This window comes from Lithobates pipiens, unplaced genomic scaffold, assembly GCF_037356315.1.
Source record: "Lithobates pipiens isolate NorthernLeopardFrog02 unplaced genomic scaffold, aLitPip1_a1.2 Scaffold_16, whole genome shotgun sequence".
Taxonomy (NCBI): Eukaryota; Metazoa; Chordata; class Amphibia; order Anura; family Ranidae; genus Lithobates; species Lithobates pipiens.
Genome location: NW_027507748.1, coordinates 218,190,465 through 218,215,589, shown reverse-complemented (window position 1 = coordinate 218,215,589; position 25,125 = coordinate 218,190,465). Strand labels below are relative to the sequence as shown.

The following is a 25,125-nucleotide window of genomic DNA, read 5'->3' as shown; positions in this document are numbered from 1 at the left end:
TATGGAGCTGGTTCACATATCTCCGGTGCGGCTCTGGTGCGAATTTGCACATGAGCGCTGTGCATTTTTTGGTCCATTTCAGGTCCGATTTCAGCCAAGAATTCGCACTTGAAACGGTGAACAAGGACCCCTGCTCGGAGCCGCATGCGGTGATGGTGTAAACCCACTAAAGGTTTTGCTCTTGCATAGGGTTTCTTGCTCTTGCTGTGATGCCAGCAGTTAATGGTTATCTCCTCTGAGCTGCCTACTATACATAATGTGATTTTCTTAGTTTGATATGGTCCCCCCTACATCGTTAGGCCTGACAACAGGTATTACCTCAGCACAGGGGTCCGCATGGGACCCCCGGATCCCATGTGATCTGTGTTTTGTTATTTGTGTTTTCTTTGAATACTTTTGGTGACCCAGGATGAACTGTTTGTACTGTATGGGCCTTCCATGATATGGAGCTCTGTGTCTTTTGATCACCTTTTTGTTTTGTATGCAATTATAATGTTTAAATAAAGTATATTAAAAAAAAAATACTCTACGGCCAATGGATTTATAGCCCCGATATAGAAGCAGACCATTGTACACATCCTACACACAAGGAACATATATGGTCAGTGTGTGAACTTCCTTTGATCACATATTTTTACAGGTACTTATATAATGCTGTCATTTTTTACACAGCTATTTACATATATATTTGAACATTCTTTACTATTCTGTGGTATACAGAATTCGCTCAAGCATTCTGTTTTAGGTTGTACTGAGCCCTACTGCAGCTTTTTGTGTTGGATAAGGATGCAAACCTGTGCATCCTATTTAATGATATGATCTTTGGGTATTAGACATTCCAGCCAGCCCACCTCCCCACCATGGTGTCAATGCAGGCATTGAAGAGTTAAAGGTTTCAAATAAAGCCAATGGCCAGGACCAGTTTAAACTGACCACCGGAAACTGCAGACTGGTTGCAGGGCCTTTGTCCCATGCATGGGTGTGACACATAAGCATGATGGCCTTTTTAAACCTCTCAATGGGGGTTGAAGGGTGTTATCACCTTTTAAACAGAAGCTTCACAGAAGACTCTTGGAGCCAGCAGCACACAGGGAGTCTGACCTTGCTGTCTCCTGATCAGTGCATTCCTATTGGTAGCAACACCTAGTAACAAAAGACAGCCAAACACTTTAGCAGCTCCAGCTGATATGTGGAAGCAGACGTCAATGTAATTGGTTTGCTATACACACGAACAATGTACACCCATACCTTTGTGCAGGATGCAAGATAACTGTGAAAAACAGTACCTATAACTACGCTGGGATATTTAAAAGCGGTAAGATACCTCAATCATTAGTCCTAAACATGTTCCCCCAACTCGCTTAAAAGGTGCACTTCTATTTACTCAGATCATTCAAAACATATATCATAACCATCTGCATCATATCTCTATGAAACACTACCCATTCAACCTCAAATGTTCCTTAACACCCCCTCCCTTCTGCTCTCCTGTGCCCTGGGGGAGGGGACTGATTTAAGAGGAGATGGAATTGGGAAATCATTCCAGGTCAGCTCAACCCCTGACTGGTCATCTTTCAGCTACATTTGTCCAGGGAGGTGGGCTTCATATGGGAGGTCTTAATAGTGTGCCCAAGTGTGGTAGTCATTCATTTCTGTCCTGGCAGGTGGTCTCTACTGCTTATTGGATAGTTTGGGTACCCAGAACCACAGGGTGCTCTTATTTTGAGTGAGAGAGAAACATTTTTGAATCTTTCTAGACGAGGAGCATGTGAGTGTGACAACATGACAACATTTCATCATGAGGACCTACGTGGGAGCTCTGCTTGACCTCTGATACAGGACCAACACTTAACCTTAAACTCAGCATGGCACAAGGTGATCGGATTGAGGGGGTAGGGGCGGGCCATGGAATTTAATCCAAAAAGGTGATTTTGCCAAAATTTTGGAAATTTTCTTTGGGAGGAGAGGGGGAGGGCAGCTTTGCCAGTTGACCTACCATTGTCTTGCAAAATTTTGGATCTTTTCAAAGGCAATTTGCCCTCCCATCTCTATTGTCCCAAGAAGATGTAGCAAACCTTGTTGTCTCTTTTGTGCATTTAATTAATTTTTTTCTAACTCGGGGGAGGGTGGGTGATTTGAGAAGGTGAAGGATCTAGTTAGACTGGAGACCACAGGCTTTTGGCTGATACAAGACTTCAAGGGAGTTCCTGTGATACTTCATTAACTCAAGAGGAACTCCTAAATGGGTTCTGTTACCAATGCTGAGATTCCAGGTGATGACTAGTGGCTGTGGGAAAGGTCTTGGATGTGCCAACATATAGGAAGAAATGGGTGTCTAGCCTGGGATGTAGTTGGCTGGGTGCCACTAAGCTTTGACTTTCTTTGGGGACATTATTGTATCCAGATTTTGAGAGTGTAAGATCTGCCCTTGTTTCCGCTGCAAGCTAGTGAATTGCTCTGATCTTGTAACAGTGGCTATTGAGTGAAAGTGGAGAGAGTTTTTAGGGTTGAAATGTGTGGTGTGCGTTTTTTTGTTTTTAGCTTTTTGGGAAAAACGTGAGCTAGAGAATTTTTACTTTTTTGCAATGCTTGTTGTAAAATAGTTTTTGTTGTAAAACAAGTTTGCTGTGTTCATTAGTGTTTTGGATCATTTTATTATGTTTTTGCCTGTGCTTTGACTACTAAAGGTAGTAGATACATTGCTGCAGTTTTCAGAAACTGCCTAGTTTGTACCAGTTATGATGCACTACTATAACTACATTATTGAAAGTAATAATTTTAGTATTTTTCAAATTGTTTAATGCCTAAATACTGAGTTTGGAATCATTGGACTGATGTTTTACTCAAAGGTTAACAATGATGATTGATAACCTAGTAATGAGTAAAGAATGTTTTTCATTAACCAATGTTAAAATCCCATGTTGTTGGAAGATGTAGATTTGCTAAACTGTTTTGGCTTTTTACAGAGACTGTCTTTTATTATTATTATTATTATTTCATTTTTATTATTTTTCTGATTTTGTTTTAAACCAACTCTACTAACTTTGATTTGAATGTTGCTAAACTAAACATCTTATAATAAAAATGGTATGAAAATTTTAAAAATAAAGTGTTGCATTTGGCCAGCATTTACAACCTAATCTTTATCTTATCCATTCATTCTTTCATACAAACTGGGTACACTGGATCTTATGTACGCCTACATACATTTAGATTTCTGTACATTTCCATCTAAACATAAAGTCTTATACAATCAAATGGTCCGCTTGCTGAGAGAATAAAGCTGGCCTTAGCATACACTACTAGCTTTGACGAATATTGTTCAAAAATATTTAAAAATTGTATTTGATATTTATCCATTTTAGAACAAATGGACTTTCCATTTCTTGTTACTGCAGCCTAAAATGAATATCGATTTGACCCCACTAACGATTAAAAAGTCAAACAAACATTCTCAAAATGAACATTTTGACAAAAGTTCTACTAATGTATGGCCAGTTTTATGCATGTTGTCATTGCTGAATGTCTCAAATTATGTATGCAGCAATAGAAATCTGGGCAAAGCCAGAACTCCTGATCTGCATGCTTGTTCCAGGTCAACGCATCAGAAAGTATTGAATCCACTGCATCAGTAGGAGTGTCTGCCAATTAGCATTTCAAGGGCAGTCTCCATATTCCTTTTTAGTATGGGTTTCCTTTAAGATCCATAAGCTGTCTATGCACTAGAAGAATTTTGTTTAAAAATGTTCATTTCTTGCTTTTCTAATTGTTAGTGGGGTAAAACTTAACGTTTGTTATCAACCACAGCGAAGAGAAAATTTCAAAGAAGCAGGATGGAAATTTTGTGTGGTGGTGTTTGTTTTTTTTTTTTTTTTTTTTACGAATTTCTAAACGTGAATGTGGTTTTTGTTTGGGAAATTGCATTAATTCAAAAATCAACTATAAATTTCAAGTGCTTTTGAACAACATTTGTCAAATATACTGTAAGAATTTTTGTCCGAACGTTTTGTTTTTTGAAAATATGCTAGTACATGGCTAGCTATAGGCTCATTTTCTAAATCTAGTTATGCTAAAGTCAAAATGGTTACCAGGTACATGTTCCTTATGTCCACTAAGTACTCACTGGCTGTTGGAGCTAGCCTAAAAGACTCCACTGACCTGAATAGCTCCATACACAAGGCTAAAAAATAAAGTTTGCACATTCTCCAAAAAAAAAAAAAAAAGTATGTGTATATATATATATATATATATATATATATATATATATATATATATATATATATATATATATATATATATATATATATATATATATATTATAATTTTTAATTATTTTTTCTTTGAGCACTACTGGAGATTACATAGGTGCCCCTCCACTCAACCTCGTCTTATCATTTGGAGGACGCTTTGCATTCATTGAGAAAAATGCAAGGCATTCTCTGAATGGCGGTTGTGCTGGACAAGAGCGCCCCTATGGTTACTATGCAGAAGGGCAGCCAATCAGCATGGCCCCCAGAAGACTTCTGCTAGTAGCTACAGTGATTTTGTAGCTTCCACAGAGGCTAATTAGGTATCACATATGTATACTTGCATTATCCCAAGCTGGCCCAATATGTGTGCAAAAGATATCATCCCTGGAGTTCAGCTTTAATATATAGGTCATCCTCTTGTGTAAATGGTGCAGAGGACAGACATGTAGAAACAGTGTGTGCTCAAATATAGAATGCCACGAAGTATGTACATCAATACAGTTATCTGCTTTGTTGGGCTTTGCATTTCATTGCTGCTACGAATGATACAAAATTTTGCAAGGTGCCAAATGCCTGGATAATCAATTCAACTTGTTTTGACTAGATCCATCATGAACATTTGGGAGACATGCATGTACACAATACTGAGGTTTGTGTGTTTTTTGATCAACCCAGTGAGCTGAACAAAAAAAAAAAAGCAAAGGTTGAAGCCACTGTACAAACCATGCAATGTTAGTACAGCAATCTCCCCTGCTGTTCTATTGTGTTCTGACGGGGGTGGGGTGTCAGCACTCTGGCATCTGATCAGCACTTTCAGCCAATCGCTCAATCAACAGCCCTTTTTCAGGCATGCCCCTTAAAAAGAAATCAGCCATATGGGCTGAATGTCAGCCGGTTTCTATTGAACCGGTCAATGCCAACCGACATTCAGCCCATGTGTACTAGGCTTGAGGCTGGGTTCACACTATTGCAAATTGGATTCAACTTCCCAGCATCCAATTCGTAATAGGAGATTTTGACCGGTGTTCTGCCATATAGTGTCCGGCCATCATATAGTGTCCGAGCCGTACTGCGCATGCGCAGTACGGAACAGACGAAGCTTCGGAAAATCTCCGAAGATGAACGGCGCCTGCGCCGTGAGTGGAGGTGGTACCCCCACCATCCGAGTGGACATAGGGTTGTGAACATTAGAGGGCCGCTTGCCACGCTTCGGGCTCGGCCCTTTTATATTCCTACTCTATGTCCACTTGGATAGTGGGGATAGAACCTGGACTCACGGCGCAGGCGCCATTCGTCCTCGGCAATTTTCGGAATCTGTGTTGCTGTGTACTGCGCATATCGGATGGAGGACCTTTATATGATAAGACACCGACTCTCTATGAAGCTAGTTCACATATCTCCGCAGCAGGTCCGGTGCGAATTTGGACAGGAGCCCCGTGTGTCCTTTTTTTAGTCCATTTCAGGTTCGAATTGAGTCAAAAATTCAGGCTGAAATCGGATCTGAAATGGTGAATGGGGATACACTGGACCCCCTGCTGTGAGCCGCATGTAAAGAGTGAACCCAGCCTAAGAGTCTAGCTTTCCAAAATGGAATTGTTTCCTTAAAATTCTACTGCTTTAGAGCAGTCTAAATTAAAGATCACTGTAAAGCTGGCCATACATGGATAGAAAATTGTTTTGAAAAAACGTTCGATAAGCTTCAATTCTCGAAATGCAAAGTTTTTTGCAAAAAGAAAGATCCGTCACGTTGGAATTTTGTTGCATAATCGAACCCAGCATTAGTGGGGAAATAGATTGTAAATAGTTTGGGGGGGGGGGGGAAAGTACAAGGCATGTGCATTGATCGACAAAAAAATGTACCATTTGTCGCAACGATCGATTTTTAATATGTTGACAAGTGTGGAAAACCAACAGTCGTTCGACATATCTTTATGGAAAACTAAAACTTTTTTTCAAACTATTTTCTATCCATGTATGGCCAGCTTTTAGTGCAGTTTAACATTAGGACATTTTAATTTAGAGGTAAACCTTCTTCTTTTTTTTTTTTTTCTTAGAAATTTTCCAGTATGCTGCAAACTTATTTGAGATTATACAACTCTGCAAAATCTGAACTAAAATTGGCCCTTAAGGCTGGATTCACACCTATGCATTTATTGTGCTTTATGCATGTTGTAGATTTGCTCTACAGAATGTGTTCCATAGGAAACAATGTTAAATGGACTGTAGTGCAAATCTGCAAAATGAAAAAAGCACTAAAACTGCATAGGTGTGAATCCAACCTTAGGCTGGATTCAGACTTTGGCTGCCCATACAATATACAACGTCCTTGTAGCATTTTTCTTTAGATTTACCAAAATCATATAATGTGAGATCAACCCTAAACACTTTCAATTTTGTATGCAGTCAGGTAGGCCCTTTAACTACATAGTTCAAGGTACATCTAAAGGAAATTGAAAAAAGAAAATTGTATAATGTACGGCCAGCCAATGGGCTCCAATAGCACAGGAACAGACTTTTAAACCTGCTGACTCCTTGTTTGTAATCATTGGCAGCACATAAATCGGGAACATTTTATTTTATTTCAATATGTGCCCATAGACATGAGATTGTGAATGGATCAAGTAATTATCTCATGTCTGTGGACAGACCCTAACCACATTGGCCAGCTGCTGTCCTGGGAATCAGTCCCTAAAAAGTTGGAATGGTTAAAACGTCTGTCTTTTTTTTGTTTTTTTTTTGTTTTTGTTTTTTTTAGTTTTTGTTTTTTGTGTTTTTATTGGGAACATGTTTTGTTCTGTACAAAAAGGAAGTGAGAAGAAGTTTACCAAAAAGTAAAGGCGCTCCTCTCTTACACAGTCGTCAGAACAAATGTCTCAATTGGAATATTTATATTCTGATGTTCTAGCCCATCAGCGGACATTGCTTCAATATCCAATATTAAATTGAATGAGGCAGGAGAAAGGCCAGCCCTTGTGGATCTAGGCACAAATTGAGATTAGCATATCAGAACACACCAGGCTTGGAGCTTCCAGAGCCTTGAAGATGATGGGCCATGGAATAAGTGTGCCTGTATCATATACCAGATGCTTTTTCACCCGTGCTTAGGAAAGTAATAGGATACTTAATTTTTGAGACCTCATGCACGCTTTGCGTTTGACGAGCCATTCTGAATGCATTTGCTCCTGGCTGGAAAACCCTGTTGAAAAAAACACACCTAAAGCCACGTTTTGCATGCGCTCGTCAAGCGTCTAGGCGCTCATTCATTCCATTGGCCAGAATATTAATTTATTCTGGCAATTTGAATGAACAGTCTAGCACTAACAAGCATGTAGGTGTCTCAACTCTTCTTCCTTTTTTTTTTTTTTTTTTTTTGTCCATTGCAGACCTACAAAACTTCTTTTCACATTCCCTACTATGCATTTTACCTAAATTATGACCGTTTCCAAAAAAGTTAAAATTTTTAATATAATTTCAGGGAAATGGGAACTCAATTTCACTCATTTACTTAAAAAACTAACAAACAAAAAAAAAAAAACAAGCCACTATACTATTAATTGTTGATCTAATAACATTACACCTATTTCCCATGAACCTACCTATAAAGGAGCTCCATGCTGTGTCCTGGTCAACATAGGCTTTCTTGTAAACTGTACACGGAATTTGAATTTGCTTCTTTTGGATTACATGAGCGAATCCATCAATGGCTATCATGAAGTGATTATTCTTATACTTCTAATTAGTATTTGCATTTAGATTTTTTTACTATTACAAAACTGTCTGTATAATTGATCTTGTGAAAAATATAATATATCTTTTTAATTCTTTCCAAAATTTAACTGTATTATTTATGTTTACAGGAGGATTCTTGAAGCCTGTAGAAGACTCCTCAGAGTCTTCTAAAGGTGGGGAGTCAGAAAACTTTCAGGGTTCCGGGACCTGCAAATGGTTCAATGTTAGAATGGGCTTTGGTTTCCTCACAATGACTAAAAAAGTAGGAGTTGAGCTGGAGACACCTGTGGATGTCTTTGTGCATCAGGTAAGAAAACCTATCTGATCCCCAAAAAAAAAAAATTCCAATGGCGCTCTGGATCTATACTGTTTTTGACACGTTGACATGATTTAAATATTTAACTGCTAATCAACTATGGATTGCAAATGAATACAGTGTCTTGTGTATATGATTTTGAAAATTTAATAATATTTGTAAGATGCTTTAGAACAGTGGTGGTCAACCTTCTTGACACAGGGCCTCAAGTGTGACTCCTGACATGACATCACTAACGGGCCACATATAACAAGAATTGAATGTAATGCAACAGAAAGCGGACATCACATATATGCAATAGAAGATGTCCAAAAACTATGGGCATGCAGCAAGTGAAGTTCAAAGGCTCCAAATATGCTATAGAAGTTGTAGGAGACGGACACTGGCGTAACTAGAACCTTCAGGGCCCCGATGCAAGAAACCAAGAAGGGCCCCCTTGAACCCCAGCCCGTTCCCTTCCCTCAGAGTCCGGCGGTGGAACTCCAGGGCGTGGTCACAGGTATGACCTTTGTGAGCCCTGTAGTTCCACCACTGGCATCAGTAGTTTTTTTTTTATTTTTTCACTCTGGCTGGGGAGAACAGACATCGGATGGAGTGGCAATGCATGGAGCAGAAGAGGGGTACTCTGAGGAGCCGGCCGAGGACACAGGTCATGCGGGGAATGTACAACTAAAGAGCAGCCAGTGCGATAGTTGAGCATGGAGCTCTGCTAGTCACCCTCCACCTCCAGCCACCCATGTACATGGTGCACTGGTACCCCTAGCTGCCTATGCTGCTGCTGGCCATATGTAGAGGGGGCTGCATGGGCTCCCTGCAGCACGGGGCCCAGTTGCGGTCGCGACTGCTGCACCCCCTATAGTTACGCCCCTGGAGACGAAGGAGTCCTAGACTGGAGACACCGTGGGGTTGATTTACAGAAGGCAAATAGACTATTCACTTTACAAGCATGCACTTTGTAAAGTAATTTGCTCCTGTGCTTAGTGAATGCGGTGAAGATCTACTTTTGCAAAGAATACCCAATCACGTGCAAACAAAATAGGCTGCATTTTTGCCTGCAAATGATTGGATGATGGAAGTCAACAGAGCTTCACCTTTCGCTAAGCTCTGGGTCAAATTCCTTTCACAAAGCGCCACTTCATTTGCAAATTGAACAGCCTATTGACTGAGTACATCAACTCAAATAATATGAGACTGCTAGAGATCAGTTCTATTACAACCATTGTACAGATCAATCCTTCCACATGAGTGCTCCCTACAGCCCACTAGAAAAAAAAAAGCCGCATTTGATCTCTCTCAGCAAGGTCCATCACAAGAGCCCTTGTTTTGGGTGCCAAGGCCTGGAGGCCAGAAGCATGCAAGAGAAACTGTGTGGTGTTTGCTGTTTTTTTTTTTTTTTTTTTTGGGGCGGGGGGCGGTATGCATTTTCAGCAGTGTAGAGCTGCATGCAGGCAATCTATATTAAGCAATGAAGATGCAGCAGCTGTCCAGACTCAACCGCAGATCTAAGATTGACAGGCATGCAGAGGTGGGTGTGTGGCCCTGGACAGTTCTGAGCACCTGCCCCTGCATGCCTGTCAAATTCAGATCTGTGGGTGAATCTGTAGAGCCATAACATCTTTATTGCCTAACATTGCCCGCCTGCATGTACTTCTATGGCGCTCCGGGCAGATAAAAATAATATAGTTCTTGCATGCTGTGGACCTTGGAGCCCATGCCCATACCTGAGGGGGGAAAAAACAAAACATAAAAAGTGAAAAGGGATGGGTATCAAAGAAAAAAGTCAATGAAAAGGAACGCCATTTAATAACTAGAACCCAGTATAAAGACTTTACTGGCCTTAGCAAGTACCCGGGAAAGTACTGTCTGATTGGCGAAGGGCCAGGGCTTTAGAAAGTACATAAGATTAGTAAAGTTTATCAGATCAAAAAAAGTGTGTGGCTTTTTTTAAAGATAACTTTTAATCATTTTTCATATTCATTACCATTTTGTAAATGGGAAAGTGTACTGCTTTAAAGCACAAATAGAGAGATGCCAAGAGGAAGTGTTTGACAGGGGATCGATTTCAAGATCTCAACTCCTTTTTACTGAAAAGATAAATTCCAAGCATTCCAGAAATCCAATCTTATCTGTATTTAAGGGACTGTAGACTTGCGTGTGCCCCAAAACAGTGAGTACTGGCCTTAATTTGTGCAACTTCTTGTAAGCAATAGCCTATAACAACCAATCAGAATCCACTATATATTGCACTGCTTTCAGTAGAGTGACTTCTGATTGCGCCAAAGAATGAACACGCCTTTAATTTAAAAAAGCTGTAAGTGTATAAAATTCCACAGGGAAATTCATCCACGCTGGGAAAAGGTTCCTGTGCATTTCTGATATACCTAATGGCATTCCAAATGTTTATCCATGCAATCAGTATAAAACAAAACTGATTTAAAACAACTGTCTTTCTTATCTACATTTATCAATTCTGTGTATTTATATATCTCTCTTGAGATGAGACCACCTGCAAGCACTGGAATGAATATTCAGGGATGAATCGCATGCAATGGATTCCCAGTAACCTTTGCTTGACCTGTGCATTCTCAGGAGATTTTGGAAGTGTGTGGGTGGGATAAGGGTACTATCTCACTTTATTGTCTCAAATGTCTAATTTCCTTATTGCAGCCTCCCAACATTCTCAGCATCAAAAGGTCTCAGAGTCTTCTACAGACCAGAGCCACCATCACCTCCCTCCCATAGGGCACCATATTTCCTATCCCAATATCTCCTGTGTACACAGGACACAAAGTGAGATAACACATCCTGCAGAGACAGGAAGATAAGAGCAAATTACATTGTCTTCAACAGATCCTCAAATAGGATATAATGTATATAGTGGTGATTGGTGGTGTGTGTTTTTTTTTTTTTTTTTTTATACTACAAACATAGCCTTATCTATACTATTGAGAACATGTACCCAATAGACGAGATTTACTAAAACTAGAGCTCTCAGAATCTGGTGCAGCTGTGCATTATGGCCAATCCGATTCTAATTTCAGCTCGTTCAATTATTAAGCTTTGACAATAATACCTGGAAGCTGATTGGTTTCTATGCAGGGCTGCACCAGATTTTGCACTCTCCAGTTTTAGTAACCCCCCCTCCAAATGTTTCCATAGCACCTAGAACAGGTATTGTCATGGAAATCGTATATAATTAACAAATACACACCAGCAACACTTCAGTTATGATCATACATGTCATATAGTACTGTATAGAGCAGGGGTAGGCAACCCACTGGTGCCGCAAGAGGCATGCAAAGCCTCTTTTGCCGGTTCTTGACTCCCTCCCCATCAGCAGAGCAGTGTCAGTGAGATGCTAATGCATTCCAATCTCTCACAATTCCCCATGCACTGGGGGGAAGGCACAGTGCCCCCAGACATTGTAAACAATGGGAATAATTGATTTGGTTATCTAACTTTGCTGTAGCTGCGATTGTCGGCTTTGGTGATGGGAAAGAGATTGGATACAGTTCTGCTAAGGGGGAGTCCCTGTGTCCAGGAGGAGGACTGTAATTGGCCATTGCTAAAGCCAATCGCAGTCCTGCTAGCCCCACCCACCATCTGGAGGAAGATGATTCGCTTGGTTGCCACTACCAATCTCAGAAAGAAGGGATTTCACTGTGATTGAGATTTTATTTTTAAAGTAGAACAGGGGGTTACATTGGTGGGACAGAAGAGCAGGGTGGTACAGTGGTAGGGCAGATGTGCAGGGTAGTGCAGTGGGGGTACAGATTTGCAGGGGGTACAGTGATTTGAGGTGTGAAGGTGCAGTAATTGGGGCTGATGTGAGGACTTCAGATACAGGAATTGCAGCTGATCTTAGGCATACGAGTACAGAATGTTAATTAGTCACTACAGCAGTGTAAGTAGTGAACAGCATTTACTTTATAAAAAATCCTTTTCATGATTGAGAGTGTAAAATTAACATTTTTTTGTTATAAAATTGTCATGCTTAATTTCTTTGAAAACATTTTTGGTCACACTGTGCTCAAAAGGTTGCCTACCCCTGGTATAGAGACATTTTATACCTATTGCGTCATTGTTTCTTTAATCCCACATGCTGCAATGAGAGAATAAAATCAGGGAACTAGGTTACTGTAGGGAACAAGAACAATTTTTAAATTCAGATTTTTAATATTTCTAATTTTTGCCTGTCATGTACCACCAACATGGCCTTTACATCCTACATGTACCACTTGTGATCCTGGCACTGTTCACAATTTACACTGGATCTTTGCAGAATACACTCATTGAAAACTTTATATTAGCGCCATAGTTCCTTCTTGTTTTCTTAAATCCCGACCTGCTCGTGTCCTTTCTGCTATGATCACACATATGGCTACCATACCCTCATTCAAGACAGACTGAATTTAATCTGAGCCCTATTCCCTTTGACATGGCGCCTAGGGACCACTGAAAATGACACTTGTGGTCTGTGATATAAATCACCATTCTCCTGCTTGTACTTGGAAGGTGTGACTAGGGCTTCAGAAGTATGCACAAGAAGGAAAAAAAAGTTGGGACTTTAAAAGTGCTGAAAACTTCCCTTTGGAAGAACTAGTGGTATACCATAGAAAAAATATAACACCTGCCTGGAGTTTGCATGTTCTCCCTGTGCCTGCATGGGTTTCCTCCCACACTCCAAAGACATGCTGGTAGGTTAATTGGCTTCTGTCCAAAATTGGCCCTAGTATATGAATGGGGACCTTGGATTGTGGGCTCTTTGAGGGTAGGACTGATGTGAGTTTGCAATGTACAGGGATAGGGACAATTGTAGACACACACTCAGGTTGAACTAGATGGACCGTTGTCTTTATTCAACCTAACTAACTGATCAGATACAACATGGATATCAAGAAATATCAGTTGGGACATTTAAACCAATTTCCTCTGACTGAACAGATATCAAGAAATATATTAGTCAGGGGAAATTGGTTTAAATTTCCCATCTGATATATTTCTTTATCTGATCAGTTACTAGAGGGTATACACCTTTTGATTACAAGGGGGAGTGCATGGGGTTTAGTAGTATGATGCTGGTACTTTGTTTTAAAGTGGTTGTAAACCCTTACAAACCACTTTGACCTACAGGTAAGCCTAGATTAAGGCTTACCTGTAGCCCAAGAAATATCTCCTAAACCTATACGGTTTAGGAGATATTTACCTGAAGACAGCCACCGCTGTCTACGGCGCATGCGCCGTAGACAGCGCGCGCAGGCGCACTGGGAAAGCCGCAGATCGCAGCGATATGCCGCGAGTGTTGGCTCCCGTGCACATGCGCGGGAGTGAGGTCATCACTGCTCCGGCGAATCACAGCGCCGGAGCAGCGAGACCCACCCAAGAAGATGGACGCTCGGAACTACAGGAGAAATCGTGACTTCGCTGGCTCCTGTGTCCAGGTAAGTGACACATAATGGACTACTATGCGATGCCATAGTAGTCCATTATGCTTTACCTTTGCAGGGAATCAAAGAGGAAGTAAACCCATCAGGGTTTTTACTTCCTCTTTAATGTAGTGTCTTTGTTTCTTTGAGACACATTTTAACCAATTAAATAAAAGGAATGTTGTGGGTTTTTTTTTTATATGGTAAAGAAGGTATTTTCTAAAGGCCTCACTATAGTGCTAGATATGAGGAGGTGGTGCCTTTAACAGTAAAATATTGTATAATGCATAGCAAATGCACATTGAAGAGTAATGAAGCTGAATGTGTACACCCACTATCCTATTCCCCAAACCATATTACATCTTGATTTTCCTTAACTGATATTTACATTAAGCCCTACTGGGCATACATTTCCTGGGGTTGGGTGCAATCAACTTGGTTTATGGCATTTGTTTGTGTAGAGATTAGTATTCATGTTTCTTCTGCCCATTTATCAAAGTTAAAGGGATATAAATAACAATGGTGGCAATCTAGGTTTCCATAAATATGTATCGCTGCAATTTGATATTCTTTTGCTACACAGTTTAAAAAGTAAGGTATTCTTGATGGTCTTAACTAGCAAAAAGGGAAATGATTCAATTTTTAGGGTGTCGTCAAATGTGAGCAGTGAAATGTCATTATTCCCTGACATTAGGTTGGCACTGGGATGTCTGCGCATTACACAAACATTCACACGTAGGTGACATGCACGTGTATTTTTCTGCACTCACTTTGACTGTTTTATGCCCAGGGTACAGTTTAACCCACAAGTCTAGGGATTGCTTAATGTATTCTGTCTCTTCAAACCTGTACAATGCAGGAAGTCCTGTTCACTTCGCAAGGCGAAAATTGACTCTGCAACGAGTATCCAAAGCAATTTTGCAAGCTTGTAATTGGACCATGAAAGTGGGCAAGTGAATAGCCTATTTGCTTTTTTAGAAATCAACCTCATTTTGTCACTGTAAACCTTATTTTAGCAAATATACAAAGCTCAATGTGCAATCAAACTGGAAACATCCAGACTATAAACCAGCCGTATAGTTTTGGGTATAATGCCAGATCCAACACATAGATAAACTAGCCACATAGGAAAGAATTGGAGTCCGGCTTGACATGCATTTCCATGCAGCAAAATTGACAAATGTAAAATGGTTGAATGTAAACTATTTTGTTTGTAACCCCATACACTTTACGTATGCTTCGTCAGAACACCATATTACAGTGGAAGCGATTTCCCCCTTCCAATTCGAATGTGTGGATGGGGAATTGGGTCATATAATTTTTTTTTATTTTTAACCTGATAAATGGGGGGGGGGGGGGGGGGGAATGTATGGCCAGCTAAAGATTTTGAATTGTCACAGGAGCATAGATATGTCACCTAACGTTTATATGGGTCATGTAATGACATTTTACCCGTACTTGAAGTGTTGAAGTGGCTTTAATCACAGCAGCTTAACAATGCATAGAGCACATGGCTACCTGCATAACAAGCCCCTTCCCCCTCTGCCTATACATCCTACCCTCCCCCCTCTCTATTAGGAATGCACGGAATGTATAGCATGTCTGAGATCCCTTTGTTCTTCCATTCAGTTAGGCAGAATATCCGCTCTCTGTCATAAGCTGGGAAATCCTGCAACCCCCACCTGGAGAGAGGGAGATGGCTTTTCCACGTTCATTAACATGTAGGCATAACGGGGAATCCCATGAGTAAAGAGGGGAAAAAAACACTCTGTCCTACAATGGGGTAATTATGTCCCCGTATTGAGACTTAAGCTATATGTGAGCAGCTTGGTCAGCCATTTACAATTAGTTGACCATTCAAAGCTTCTTTGATCATGAATTGCTTTTTGGGTATTTTGCAAACAACCTTTGATTTGTTGTGCATGTCTTTTTTTTTTTTTTTTTTAATACTGGTAGGTGTGTAACAGCGCTATCACCAAGCTATATCTTGTGTACAAAATTCATGTGTGATCAAATTGGTGTAGAGCCAATAGCTTCTAGATTGTAAGCTCTAACGAGCAGGGCCCTCTGATCCCTCCTGTATTGATTTGTATTGTAAGTGTACTGTCTGCCCTCATATTGTAAAGCGCTGCACAAACTGTTGGCGCTATATAAATCCTGAATAATATCAAACCAATCACACATAAAAAAAAAAAAAAAACACAATTGTATTTTATTAGGGCAGTTACTGATAAAAATGTTCATGTTCGAGTCATCTATTTTCTTTTTTTAATCGACTAATTTCGATTAATTGTAACACACATACAGATCCAACTACTTTTAGCTGATCTCCTTGCATTGCAACTCTGCATTAGTTAGTGGTACACTATATACAATCACCCGACACTAGTTAGTTTCCACAATCCATGACTTAACTTCACAGTTCACACAAATATGTTTTAAATTCAAACTGTAGCACTGAATTATTTTTTTTTTTTCCCACAGTAGCATGACAGTCCCTCCACCTCCGGTCTAACTAATCACTCTCGCCTTATGGCATGGACCCCTGTGCAAACAGGTGGTCATGCAAGCGGGTATCAAAAGGTTTAACACGTACAATAAACTTCTCTCACGTCTCCTTAGATCTCAGCAAGGACGCCAGGTCATGGGTAGAAAAAAAAGATTTAAGTGCTCACCGCTTAAGTATAAGATTAAATTTTTGTGTTCAAATACAAACTACTCACATAAAGATAAAGATAAAAACACAGCATGTAAAGCCGACAATCGTGTTAGTTCCGTAGGGCAGCAGTGGGTGACATCATGTGTAGCTCCTCCCCCCATGCATTACGTTCAATCAGAACTTCACCAGACTCCTAGGGGGGAGGAGTCCAGTGACCTTGATGTCTGTGACGTCACCAGATCTCCGACGGAACTCCCTGAAGACCCAGAAGTCGGCAGAGAGGTGAGTACCGATCAAAAGAATTTTGATCGCTCAAACAAATTAACGATTAATCGTTGGAATTCATCTTAAAGCGGGAGTCCGTCTTTTTTTTTTTTTTTTTTTAAAGCCAGCAGCTACAAATACTGCAGCTGCTGACTTTTAAAATAATGACACTTACACGCCCAGCGCACCCGCGATGTTGGCACCCGAAGCCGATCTCTCGATCGTCTCTCGGGTGCTGCTGCCGCCATCTTGGGTATGGGAATCAGGAAGTGGAGCCTTGCGGCTTCATTTCCCGGTTCCCTACTGCGCATGCGCGAGTCGCGCTGCGCAATAAGGATGGTCCCCGCTGTCTCTGGGATCCGTGTGTTTCCCAGCAGACAGCGGGGGACCTTCAGAAAGGGGCGTACATTCTGCGGAAAGGGGCGTAGCTTCTGCAGATATCTATGCCGGAAGTGGGTGCAGATACCTGTACCCCCCTCCCCCCTGAAAGGTGCCAATTGTGGCGCCGGAGGGGGAGGGTTCCAATGAGCGGAAGCTCCACTTTAGGGTGGAGCTCTGCTTTAATTTCCACAGCCCTATATTTTATACAAAAATCATATAATCTAAAATGTCTAGTGTTGCAATATATCCAAAGTGTCCAGTTATTGAAAAGTGACCAATGCATTCAAATCATTAGTGCAAATGTTCATTCATAAGAAAGTTTGCTCTAATGTGCAAATACCCCCATGAATCCTCCACCATCTACGCTAATAACTCTAACCAAAGGCATTGACCCTATAAGTATTCTCTCATTCAAATACAACAATCCAAAGCACCAGCTCTTTATGCAAGAAGCATATCCCGGATTTTTTTTGTACTTTTTTTTATATAAAAAAAAAAAAAAAGAAAAAAAAAAAATGCACGCCCCCAAAAAGAAACACACGAAAAATGCTACGCAGGGCCTATTTAGACGTGATGTCATCCCGCACCGGGTGCGGCTGTAATTGGCATGGTTTAAAGTGGCTCCAAAGCCTTAAGAATTTATTTTTTGGACCTGAAAGTGTTTGTTAACCCAACAAAAAAACAAAATAAGATCTGGGTCCCTTACAGCAGATTAAACAGCACAGTGCTTGTGCTGTGTAATCTGCCACCCTCTAAACTGTAAAAAAACAAAAACAAACTCCCGAACCTTCCACTTCCTGTATCCCCTCTCTGTACTGACCATGAGAGTCAGGGCTGCTGAGCCCTGACCACCATGGTCAGAGTGCATCCCTCTGTCATACGCAGCTGTCCTCTCTCCCCCTCACCCCCTCCTCCTTGCCTGTCAGCTCCCTCTCTGTGTCACTGTCTCCCCCCCCCCCCCTATTATTAAAGATAAAAAACCTACAATGGTCACTGCCAGCCCCTCTATTAGAGCCAGGCATAACACACTATGTAAGTAATTTATAATAATGAGCATTGTTAATGCCTATTTAGAGCTGTCTTCAGGCCGGTCATGTGACTCGTGGCCGCTTTACAGCTCCAAGACAGGGCTTCTGCAAGAGGCCATGTGATCTCCCCGGCTGATGCCAGAGGGAGATCTCAGCCCCTTCCGCAGAAGCCATGTATCGGAGCTATAAAGCGGCAATGAGTCATGTGACCAGCATGAAGACCGCTGTAAAAGGGTATTTACAATGCGCTTTTTTTAGAACTTACTTGCATAGTGTGGTACGACAGACTCTAATAGAGGAACTGGCAGTGATTTTTTGAATTTAGCCTTAACAAACACTTTAATGCATTTTATGCATTAGGGCAAAAAACCTTCTGTTGGAGAGGATCTCCCTTATACTTGAGCTTGATCTCAGTCCAGTGCTGTGCACAAGAGCAGCGACTCTCCCTGGCTCTGTCTAGGGCCGAACTGGGAATAAAAAACAGCACTCTCATGTGCACCAAGCATGGCTCAGTCAGCTCCAGCTTGGTGGCTCTGGGTTTATCCTATAGTCTCCACAGTCCACACACGTCTGACTTCTCCCATGTCCCCATCCCGGCGGCGCTCCCACTCTTGACTCCCCTGTCAGAGACTGCAGACATGATAAAAGAGGTGGTTAGAGGCTGCGGACATGGTACAGGAGATAAATATGTTAATAGGCCTTAAGGCTGCAACATCTCAATTATAATGTATCCAAGAAAACTACGGGTGTGAATTCTGATCAACAGCGGGGTTTTAAAGTACTACAATTATGATTTAAAAAAAAAAGTGGGGTCGGGGGAATTTTTTTGTTTTTTTTGTTTACAAAATTACATTTGTTAAAAGACAAAATTAAAAAAGAAATTATATATTTATTTTAAATATTAGGTTTTTATTACAAAATTAAATTCGTTAAAAGACAATTTTTAAATCATAATTGTAGTACTGGTTTTAAAATCCCACCATAGATGGGGGTTCACACCCCATGTCGTTTTCCTGGATACCTGGTACATGAGATGTCAGAGGCTGTGGACATGATGCAGGAGGTGGTCATAGGTTGTGCGGACATGGTACAGGAGAGTAACAGGAGGTGGTCAGAGGTTGCGAAGGGGCCTGGTCTTACCTGGTCGTGATGTTGAGGTATACGCCACCACTGAGATGACTGCCTCACATTTAAAAATGGTGCCATTCTGCGCAATTGCATTACCACGCTGTACAGGCTTTCCCGAGCCTAGGTAGCTTCAGAATGGCGCATGCCCAGTTGACATGTTGGCCTGCAGCCATATTTTTTTTACAGGCACAGCTCAAAGTGGCCCCAGGTCAGGCCGCCTGCTGGCCTATCTGGAAATTTCCCAGTAGGCCAGTCCAGCTCTGGTTTTGCCCCTCCTCACTGGGAAGATTGATAGTAGAGGAAGCCATCGGTTCCCACTCCTGTCAACCAAATTTTATAACGAGGAAGTGTGGGGTGGGGCGGGCCCTACTGTCTGTCAACAGCAGCCCACATGAGTGCACCCCATGGACAGCGGCTTTCCATGGGGGCACTCAGTGGGGGGAGGAGCCAGGAGGGCTGGCGGGGGACCCCAGAAGAGTAAGCTCAGGGAAGCGCTGTGCAAATGTGTGGTTAATTCTTGAGTCTTGGGAAGGACACTCTGTTCATGTGAGTGTGTCACGATGCATATATTGTAACGAGCTAGACGTTTTACATTATGATGTTTGTATGGAATAATTTTTATGTAATTGGTTTGATAGTGATACTTCACCAATTTGATCACACTTGAATTTTTTGCACAATATAGTTTGTTGATGGCGCTGTTACACTTTTATAGCATGTGTAAGTATTTGTCTTTTTATGATATTTTTTTCAGAGATTATTTTGATTTGTGTGGACAGAGACAGCATATTACTGACCACTACATGATTATCCGTGATGGGAGTCCAATCATGGAAAGGAGTTTGCTGCAACTGTCCTACAGACATATCATTATAATCACAAGACATGACACAATATGGCCAGCCTAATGTGTAATATATAATAAGTTTGGGGCTATAACACAGTAGTTTTGCTTTTACCAGTGATTTATTTTTATTTTATTTTTTTTTTATTATAACAATTTTAGGTAGTAGAAACTATTTTAGATTGATGCTTTCATAAAGTGGCCCAATTCACTCCCCTTTCTCCCATTCTGATAATTGACCCATTTTTCCCCATTCACAGAGCAAACTGTACATGGAAGGTTTCCGAAGCCTTAAGGAAGGGGAGTCTGTGGAATTCATTTTCAAGAAATCATCAAAGGGCTTGGAGGCCACCCGAGTAACAGGGCCAGGGGGTGCCCCATGCATTGGAAGTGAGAGACGACCTAAAGTAAAGGGGCAGCAGAAAAGGAAGCCTAAAGGAGATCGGTAAGGATACAGATAACCATGAACAAATTAAATCAAAATTGGACTTGGAAATACACATTTTGGCATACAAGTTAATTTAGGTTTGATTTAGTTGTCAATCTCCATCTTTCATAAACTTGGACAAGGTGGCTTATGCTGGCCATGCATAGCTGCTGATGTCAAAGTATCACTGGTCATACCAACACTACACACTCAAACTTTTCTCCCTAAAGCCCCATACACACTATATCAGTTTTTCTGTTGAGTTTTTCCTTCAGGTTTACCAAAACCATGTAGTGCAAGGGCCTGCCCTATTTGCATACACATTGAAACTCCTAAGGTTTGACCTCCATATTATATGGTTTTGGTAAATCTGAAGGAAAAACTCAACAGAAAAACTGATAGTGTGTATGGGGCTTCACTTGGCCAAGGTGCTGCTGCATTATGTGTGCTGAAAGGTTTGCTTCCTTTTCTGTGGATACGAGAATTTACTCCTTAGGCACAGTGGTTTTCAGCATAATGGAAATTCTCTGCAGCAAAGTATGAAGTATCCGATATAAAAGCAGATGGTCATAAAGTGAGAGCTGGATTTCAGTTATTGGGCCTATTGGTACACAACGTTTGATGCCTAAAGTAATACCACTCTGCTAGGATCTCCTTCTTCCTTATTTTTTTTCCTGAACATTTTAAATGTTTCCTGACCCTGTGGTTTAGAATATGGTAGTGATAATGTGTGTGTATATAACTGCATGTGAAAAGTCACCTTTTTACCTCTTTTGCCTTTTAGGCACATTCCCACTGTGCCTACTTCTAAATCCAGTCCTACCTACACTACCTGATTATCACAAGCAATTATCTATTATATTGCTTTCAAATATCTGCCAATGTATGACTACCCTTATAGCAGGAATACATGGTTAGAAAATCGACCAAGGAAACCACATTCATTGGTCAAAAATGTCGCCAATATTACCCAATCAAAAAAAATCTTTAAAAGAGCAATCCATTTCATTCGTAGTGTTGACGTCTCGCATACAAGTGGGGTCATCTACTAGTTCCGCCCATGCATGATAATGTTAGAGATGTTTTACGTACTACCTTCACACCAATGAATAAAATATTGTTCATTCGCAAACGATAGGACACAATTTTTGCATTTTTTTTTTTTTCAATCAGTCTTTTTCGTTCACACTATCAATAGCTGGTATTGCTGGGCATCAACGAGTAGAAAATTGGCCAATCGTTCGCAGAATGGAAATGTTCGCCTGATTTTCTTTTTGTGTATTACTGCCATAACTGTAAACATCTGTGCACTGATTTATAGCAAACGAGTAATTCCACAAACTGTCACCTGATTGGGATTTTCTCAATCACAGTGAAATCCCTTCTTTCTGAGATTGGTGGTGGCAACCAAGCGAGTCATCTTCCTCCAGATGGTGGGCGGGGCTAGCAGGGCTGTGAAACAGGGACCCCCACCCAGAAGGACTGTGATTAGCTTTAGCAGTGGCCAAGACAGTCCTCATCCTCCTGGAAACAGGAGTCTCCCCCCCCCCCAGCAGAACTCACCCAATCTCTTCCCCATCACAAAAGCTGATCGCAGCTACAGCAAAGTTAGAGAACCAAACAACGTTTCCCATCTTTTACAATGTATGTGGGCACAGTGCCTCCCCCCTCAGTGCAGGTGCAGTGTGGGAAATTTTAAAAATGAAATGACACTTACCTGCACTGCTCTGTTGATGGGGAGGGAGTCGAGTGCCAGCAATAGAGTCTTTGTGTGCTGCTTGCGGAACCCGTGTTGGGGGTTGCCTACCCACTGCTGTAATGTAGGTTAAGGTGACCAAATTTTAAAAATTAAATCCGGGAACGTTTTAATTTTTATTTTGTTTTTTGTTATTGGAAAATGGTAAGCATAATTTCCTCACTTGATATATGCAGTGTATGTGTTTATGTAATGATTGATTTTACTTATATCTATCATACAATGTGTGTGTGTGTGTGTGTGTGTGTGCATGTTTATTTCTGGAAATCATTTCATACCAGCCCCATAGCATTAGTATACCAGCCCAATTGCATAACCTTATTATTTTCTTGTTCATAAAAGGTATAATCCTGCGTGCTTCCCCCCCCCCCCCCCCCCCCCCCTCCACGGTCCAAAAAATCCCAGCAGGACCCATGGTAGGGCTCTGCCCCAGCTCACTGTGCAACCGCCCAAGATTGGCCCTAAATCCGGGGACAGACTTGCTCCAGGGACATGTTTGCAGTCTGGGGACTGTCCCGGGAAACCGTGGCTGTTTGGTCACCCTAATGTATGTGGTACATAGGGTTTAGTTCACTAATGACAACTGATACTTTCCATGGTCATTATTTGAAAGCATACCTAGGCTATGGAAGCCATAACCAAAAATGCCAAGTCTGTTGATTCCCTACAGCTTTTCCACAGATGTGCCGTGCATCATTCCACACTGTGTCTTGGTATAGTGGCAGTCGTCTTGGTAGAGGAATGGAACTCTGCTTCATGTCAGACCCAGACCATGGTGGAGAAAGTACACGTCCATTCACACAGGCAGTAATGGGAGAATAATCAAGTGGCAGCAGGAGTGGTGGTGGGGCAACAGATCCATAAACAATAGTAGAGGAAAAGGGAGGGGTTAAGAAGGTACAGCAGTACAAATGCACAGATTCTCAAATATGGTGAGCATTGTTTTTTCCTGCACTGTGCAGCACTAAATTACAGTGAGATTTAGGATATTTAGCTTTCCCAAGAGGCAAGAGGTGGTTAAGCATGGTCACCAGCACCTATGGAAATCGTTGGAAGCTGATGTTCAAGGTAAGTATCATTTACCTTTATGTTCACACATTTTTTTTATTTTTATACACCTATAGACTTGGGGGGGGGGGGGGGGAAGGTTAGCAGATAGTAACTATAATTTATCTGCAAGGTTCATTTTAGACAGATTCCTGCCTCACTATGTTGCAGAACATTGGTTTGCTACTACCTCAGCCCCTCACTAGTAACTGCTACGTTTCAGTTGAATGCTCCCCAACATACATTTGGTGGTTTTATTTATGTTTTTATTTATGTGAGCCAATGTTGTTGGGACACATTTTTATATATACGGGGAGGTTGATTTACTAAAGGCAAATATACTGTGCACTGCAAGTGCAGTTGCTCTAGATCTGAGGGAGAGTTCTGAAATGAGGGGGGAAGAGCTGCTGAATTATATGCAGTAATCCAATCGTGTGCAAGCAAACCCTTTTTTATTTTTTTTCCCCTTGCGTGTTCACCCTCAGATCTAGAGCAACTGCACTTGCAGTGTACAGACTATTGCTTTTAGTAAATCAACAAAGTGTTTTGACCTTATACCTTTTTATAACAGGGTAGGTAGTGGGTGTCTTGTAATGTTTGTGTTCCTATTCAAAGTATAATTCTCTTGGTGTATACACTACTGTATTAACAATTTTAGTTAAATTCCGTTTGAAAAAAAGTGTACAAATATTGTTTGTTTTGTTCTTGCAGATGTTATAACTGTGGAGGACTTGATCACCATGCCAAGGAATGTAGCTTGCCACCACAGCCCAAGAAATGCCATTTCTGCCAAAGTACTAGCCACATGGTGGCACAGTGCCCAGAGAAGGCTGTGGTGTCAGCAATTTCACCAGGAAAACCTGCCACTGAGGAGTTGAGCCCTACAGCTGCAGAGTAGCTGACACATGGCTTTAGATTCACACTGTGATTGATTTATTTTTTTCTGGTTTATTAAAGATGAACACCCACCACTCTAAATATGGTGGTGCCCATTCTTCAGCTTTTCAAATTATTGATGAATTTCCCACTCATGAAAAGCTTTGCATGGGCATCACCATGGCTAGCCAGTATTAGAGCTGATCATTTCAACTCGGTGAAAGCAGATTTGAAGTTAACAGTACTTAAATCAGGGGCAAAATAATAGTGCTGCTTGATAGTGTGTGCCCTCCACAGGTGGTACTTTACAATCCCTATTCCCCCTCACCAACCCCTCTCCTACTGGAGCCCTCTGAAATACCCAGAAACTAGGTATGGTGGAGCATGTGACTTCCATCTTTCTCCCCTGATGCATACTGGGTAGGCAGATCAGCCAGTCACCAGAACCGAGTGCTGTAACATGGGATCTGGGGGGAGGACAGGGCCTCTCTGATTTGGGGTTGCAGTTAAAAGTCAAGGGGCCTGCTTTCTGAACTAAAAAAACTATATATAATTGACTGCTAATATAATTTAAAGACCATGAACTAGGTAATGTGTGCCAAATAACGTACGTGGGCTGTGCTGCACAGACTTTGCTATGTCACAAACCACAGATAAATAAATTGATGGATGATGGTCCAAGAAGGGGGAAACTGGAGAGACAGACAAAACCAGGAAGGACGACCTGGTTTTTCTGTCTCTCCAGTTTTCCCCTTCTTGGACCATCCTACAAAAAAAACGCCTTCTCTGGGATTGTGACAGTAATGCAGATCTGTATTAATGGCAATGGGCAAGAGATGCAGGGAACCTACTAGGGATCCAACTGAAACGGCTCTACAAATAAACCCATATTTTCGTGCTGTACAGTGAGGCTGTGTTCACACTGCATGTCGCAGAGCATTGCACTGCGCATATATATATATATATATGTGTATGTATGTGTGTTTCTCATCCT

General features: G+C 41.3%; 1 protein-coding gene across 1 annotated transcript; it reads left to right on the top strand.

Annotated features, from left to right (window-relative positions):
* The first annotated feature begins 2,242 nt into the window (after positions 1–2,242).
* Positions 2,243–24,153, top strand: LIN28A (lin-28 RNA binding posttranscriptional regulator A). Its single transcript, XM_077484439.1, has 4 exons — positions 2,243–2,273; positions 8,108–8,286; positions 20,286–20,470; positions 23,967–24,153. Exons 1-4 carry the CDS (start codon positions 2,243–2,245, stop codon positions 24,151–24,153), a joined length of 582 nt encoding a protein of 193 aa, XP_077340565.1.
* Positions 24,154–25,125: the final 972 nt, after the last annotated feature.

Excerpts from the sequence above, each read along its gene's own strand:
- LIN28A (XM_077484439.1), top strand. The coding sequence starts at position 2,243 with ATGGGTTCTGTTACCAATGCTGAGATTCCAG. Across the intron at positions 2,274-8,107 it reads TACCAATGCTGAGATTCCAG|GAGGATTCTTGAAGCCTGTA; the intron begins GTGATGACTAGT and ends TTATGTTTACAG. Across the intron at positions 20,471-23,966 it reads AGGAAGCCTAAAGGAGATCG|ATGTTATAACTGTGGAGGAC; the intron begins GTAAGGATACAG and ends TTGTTCTTGCAG.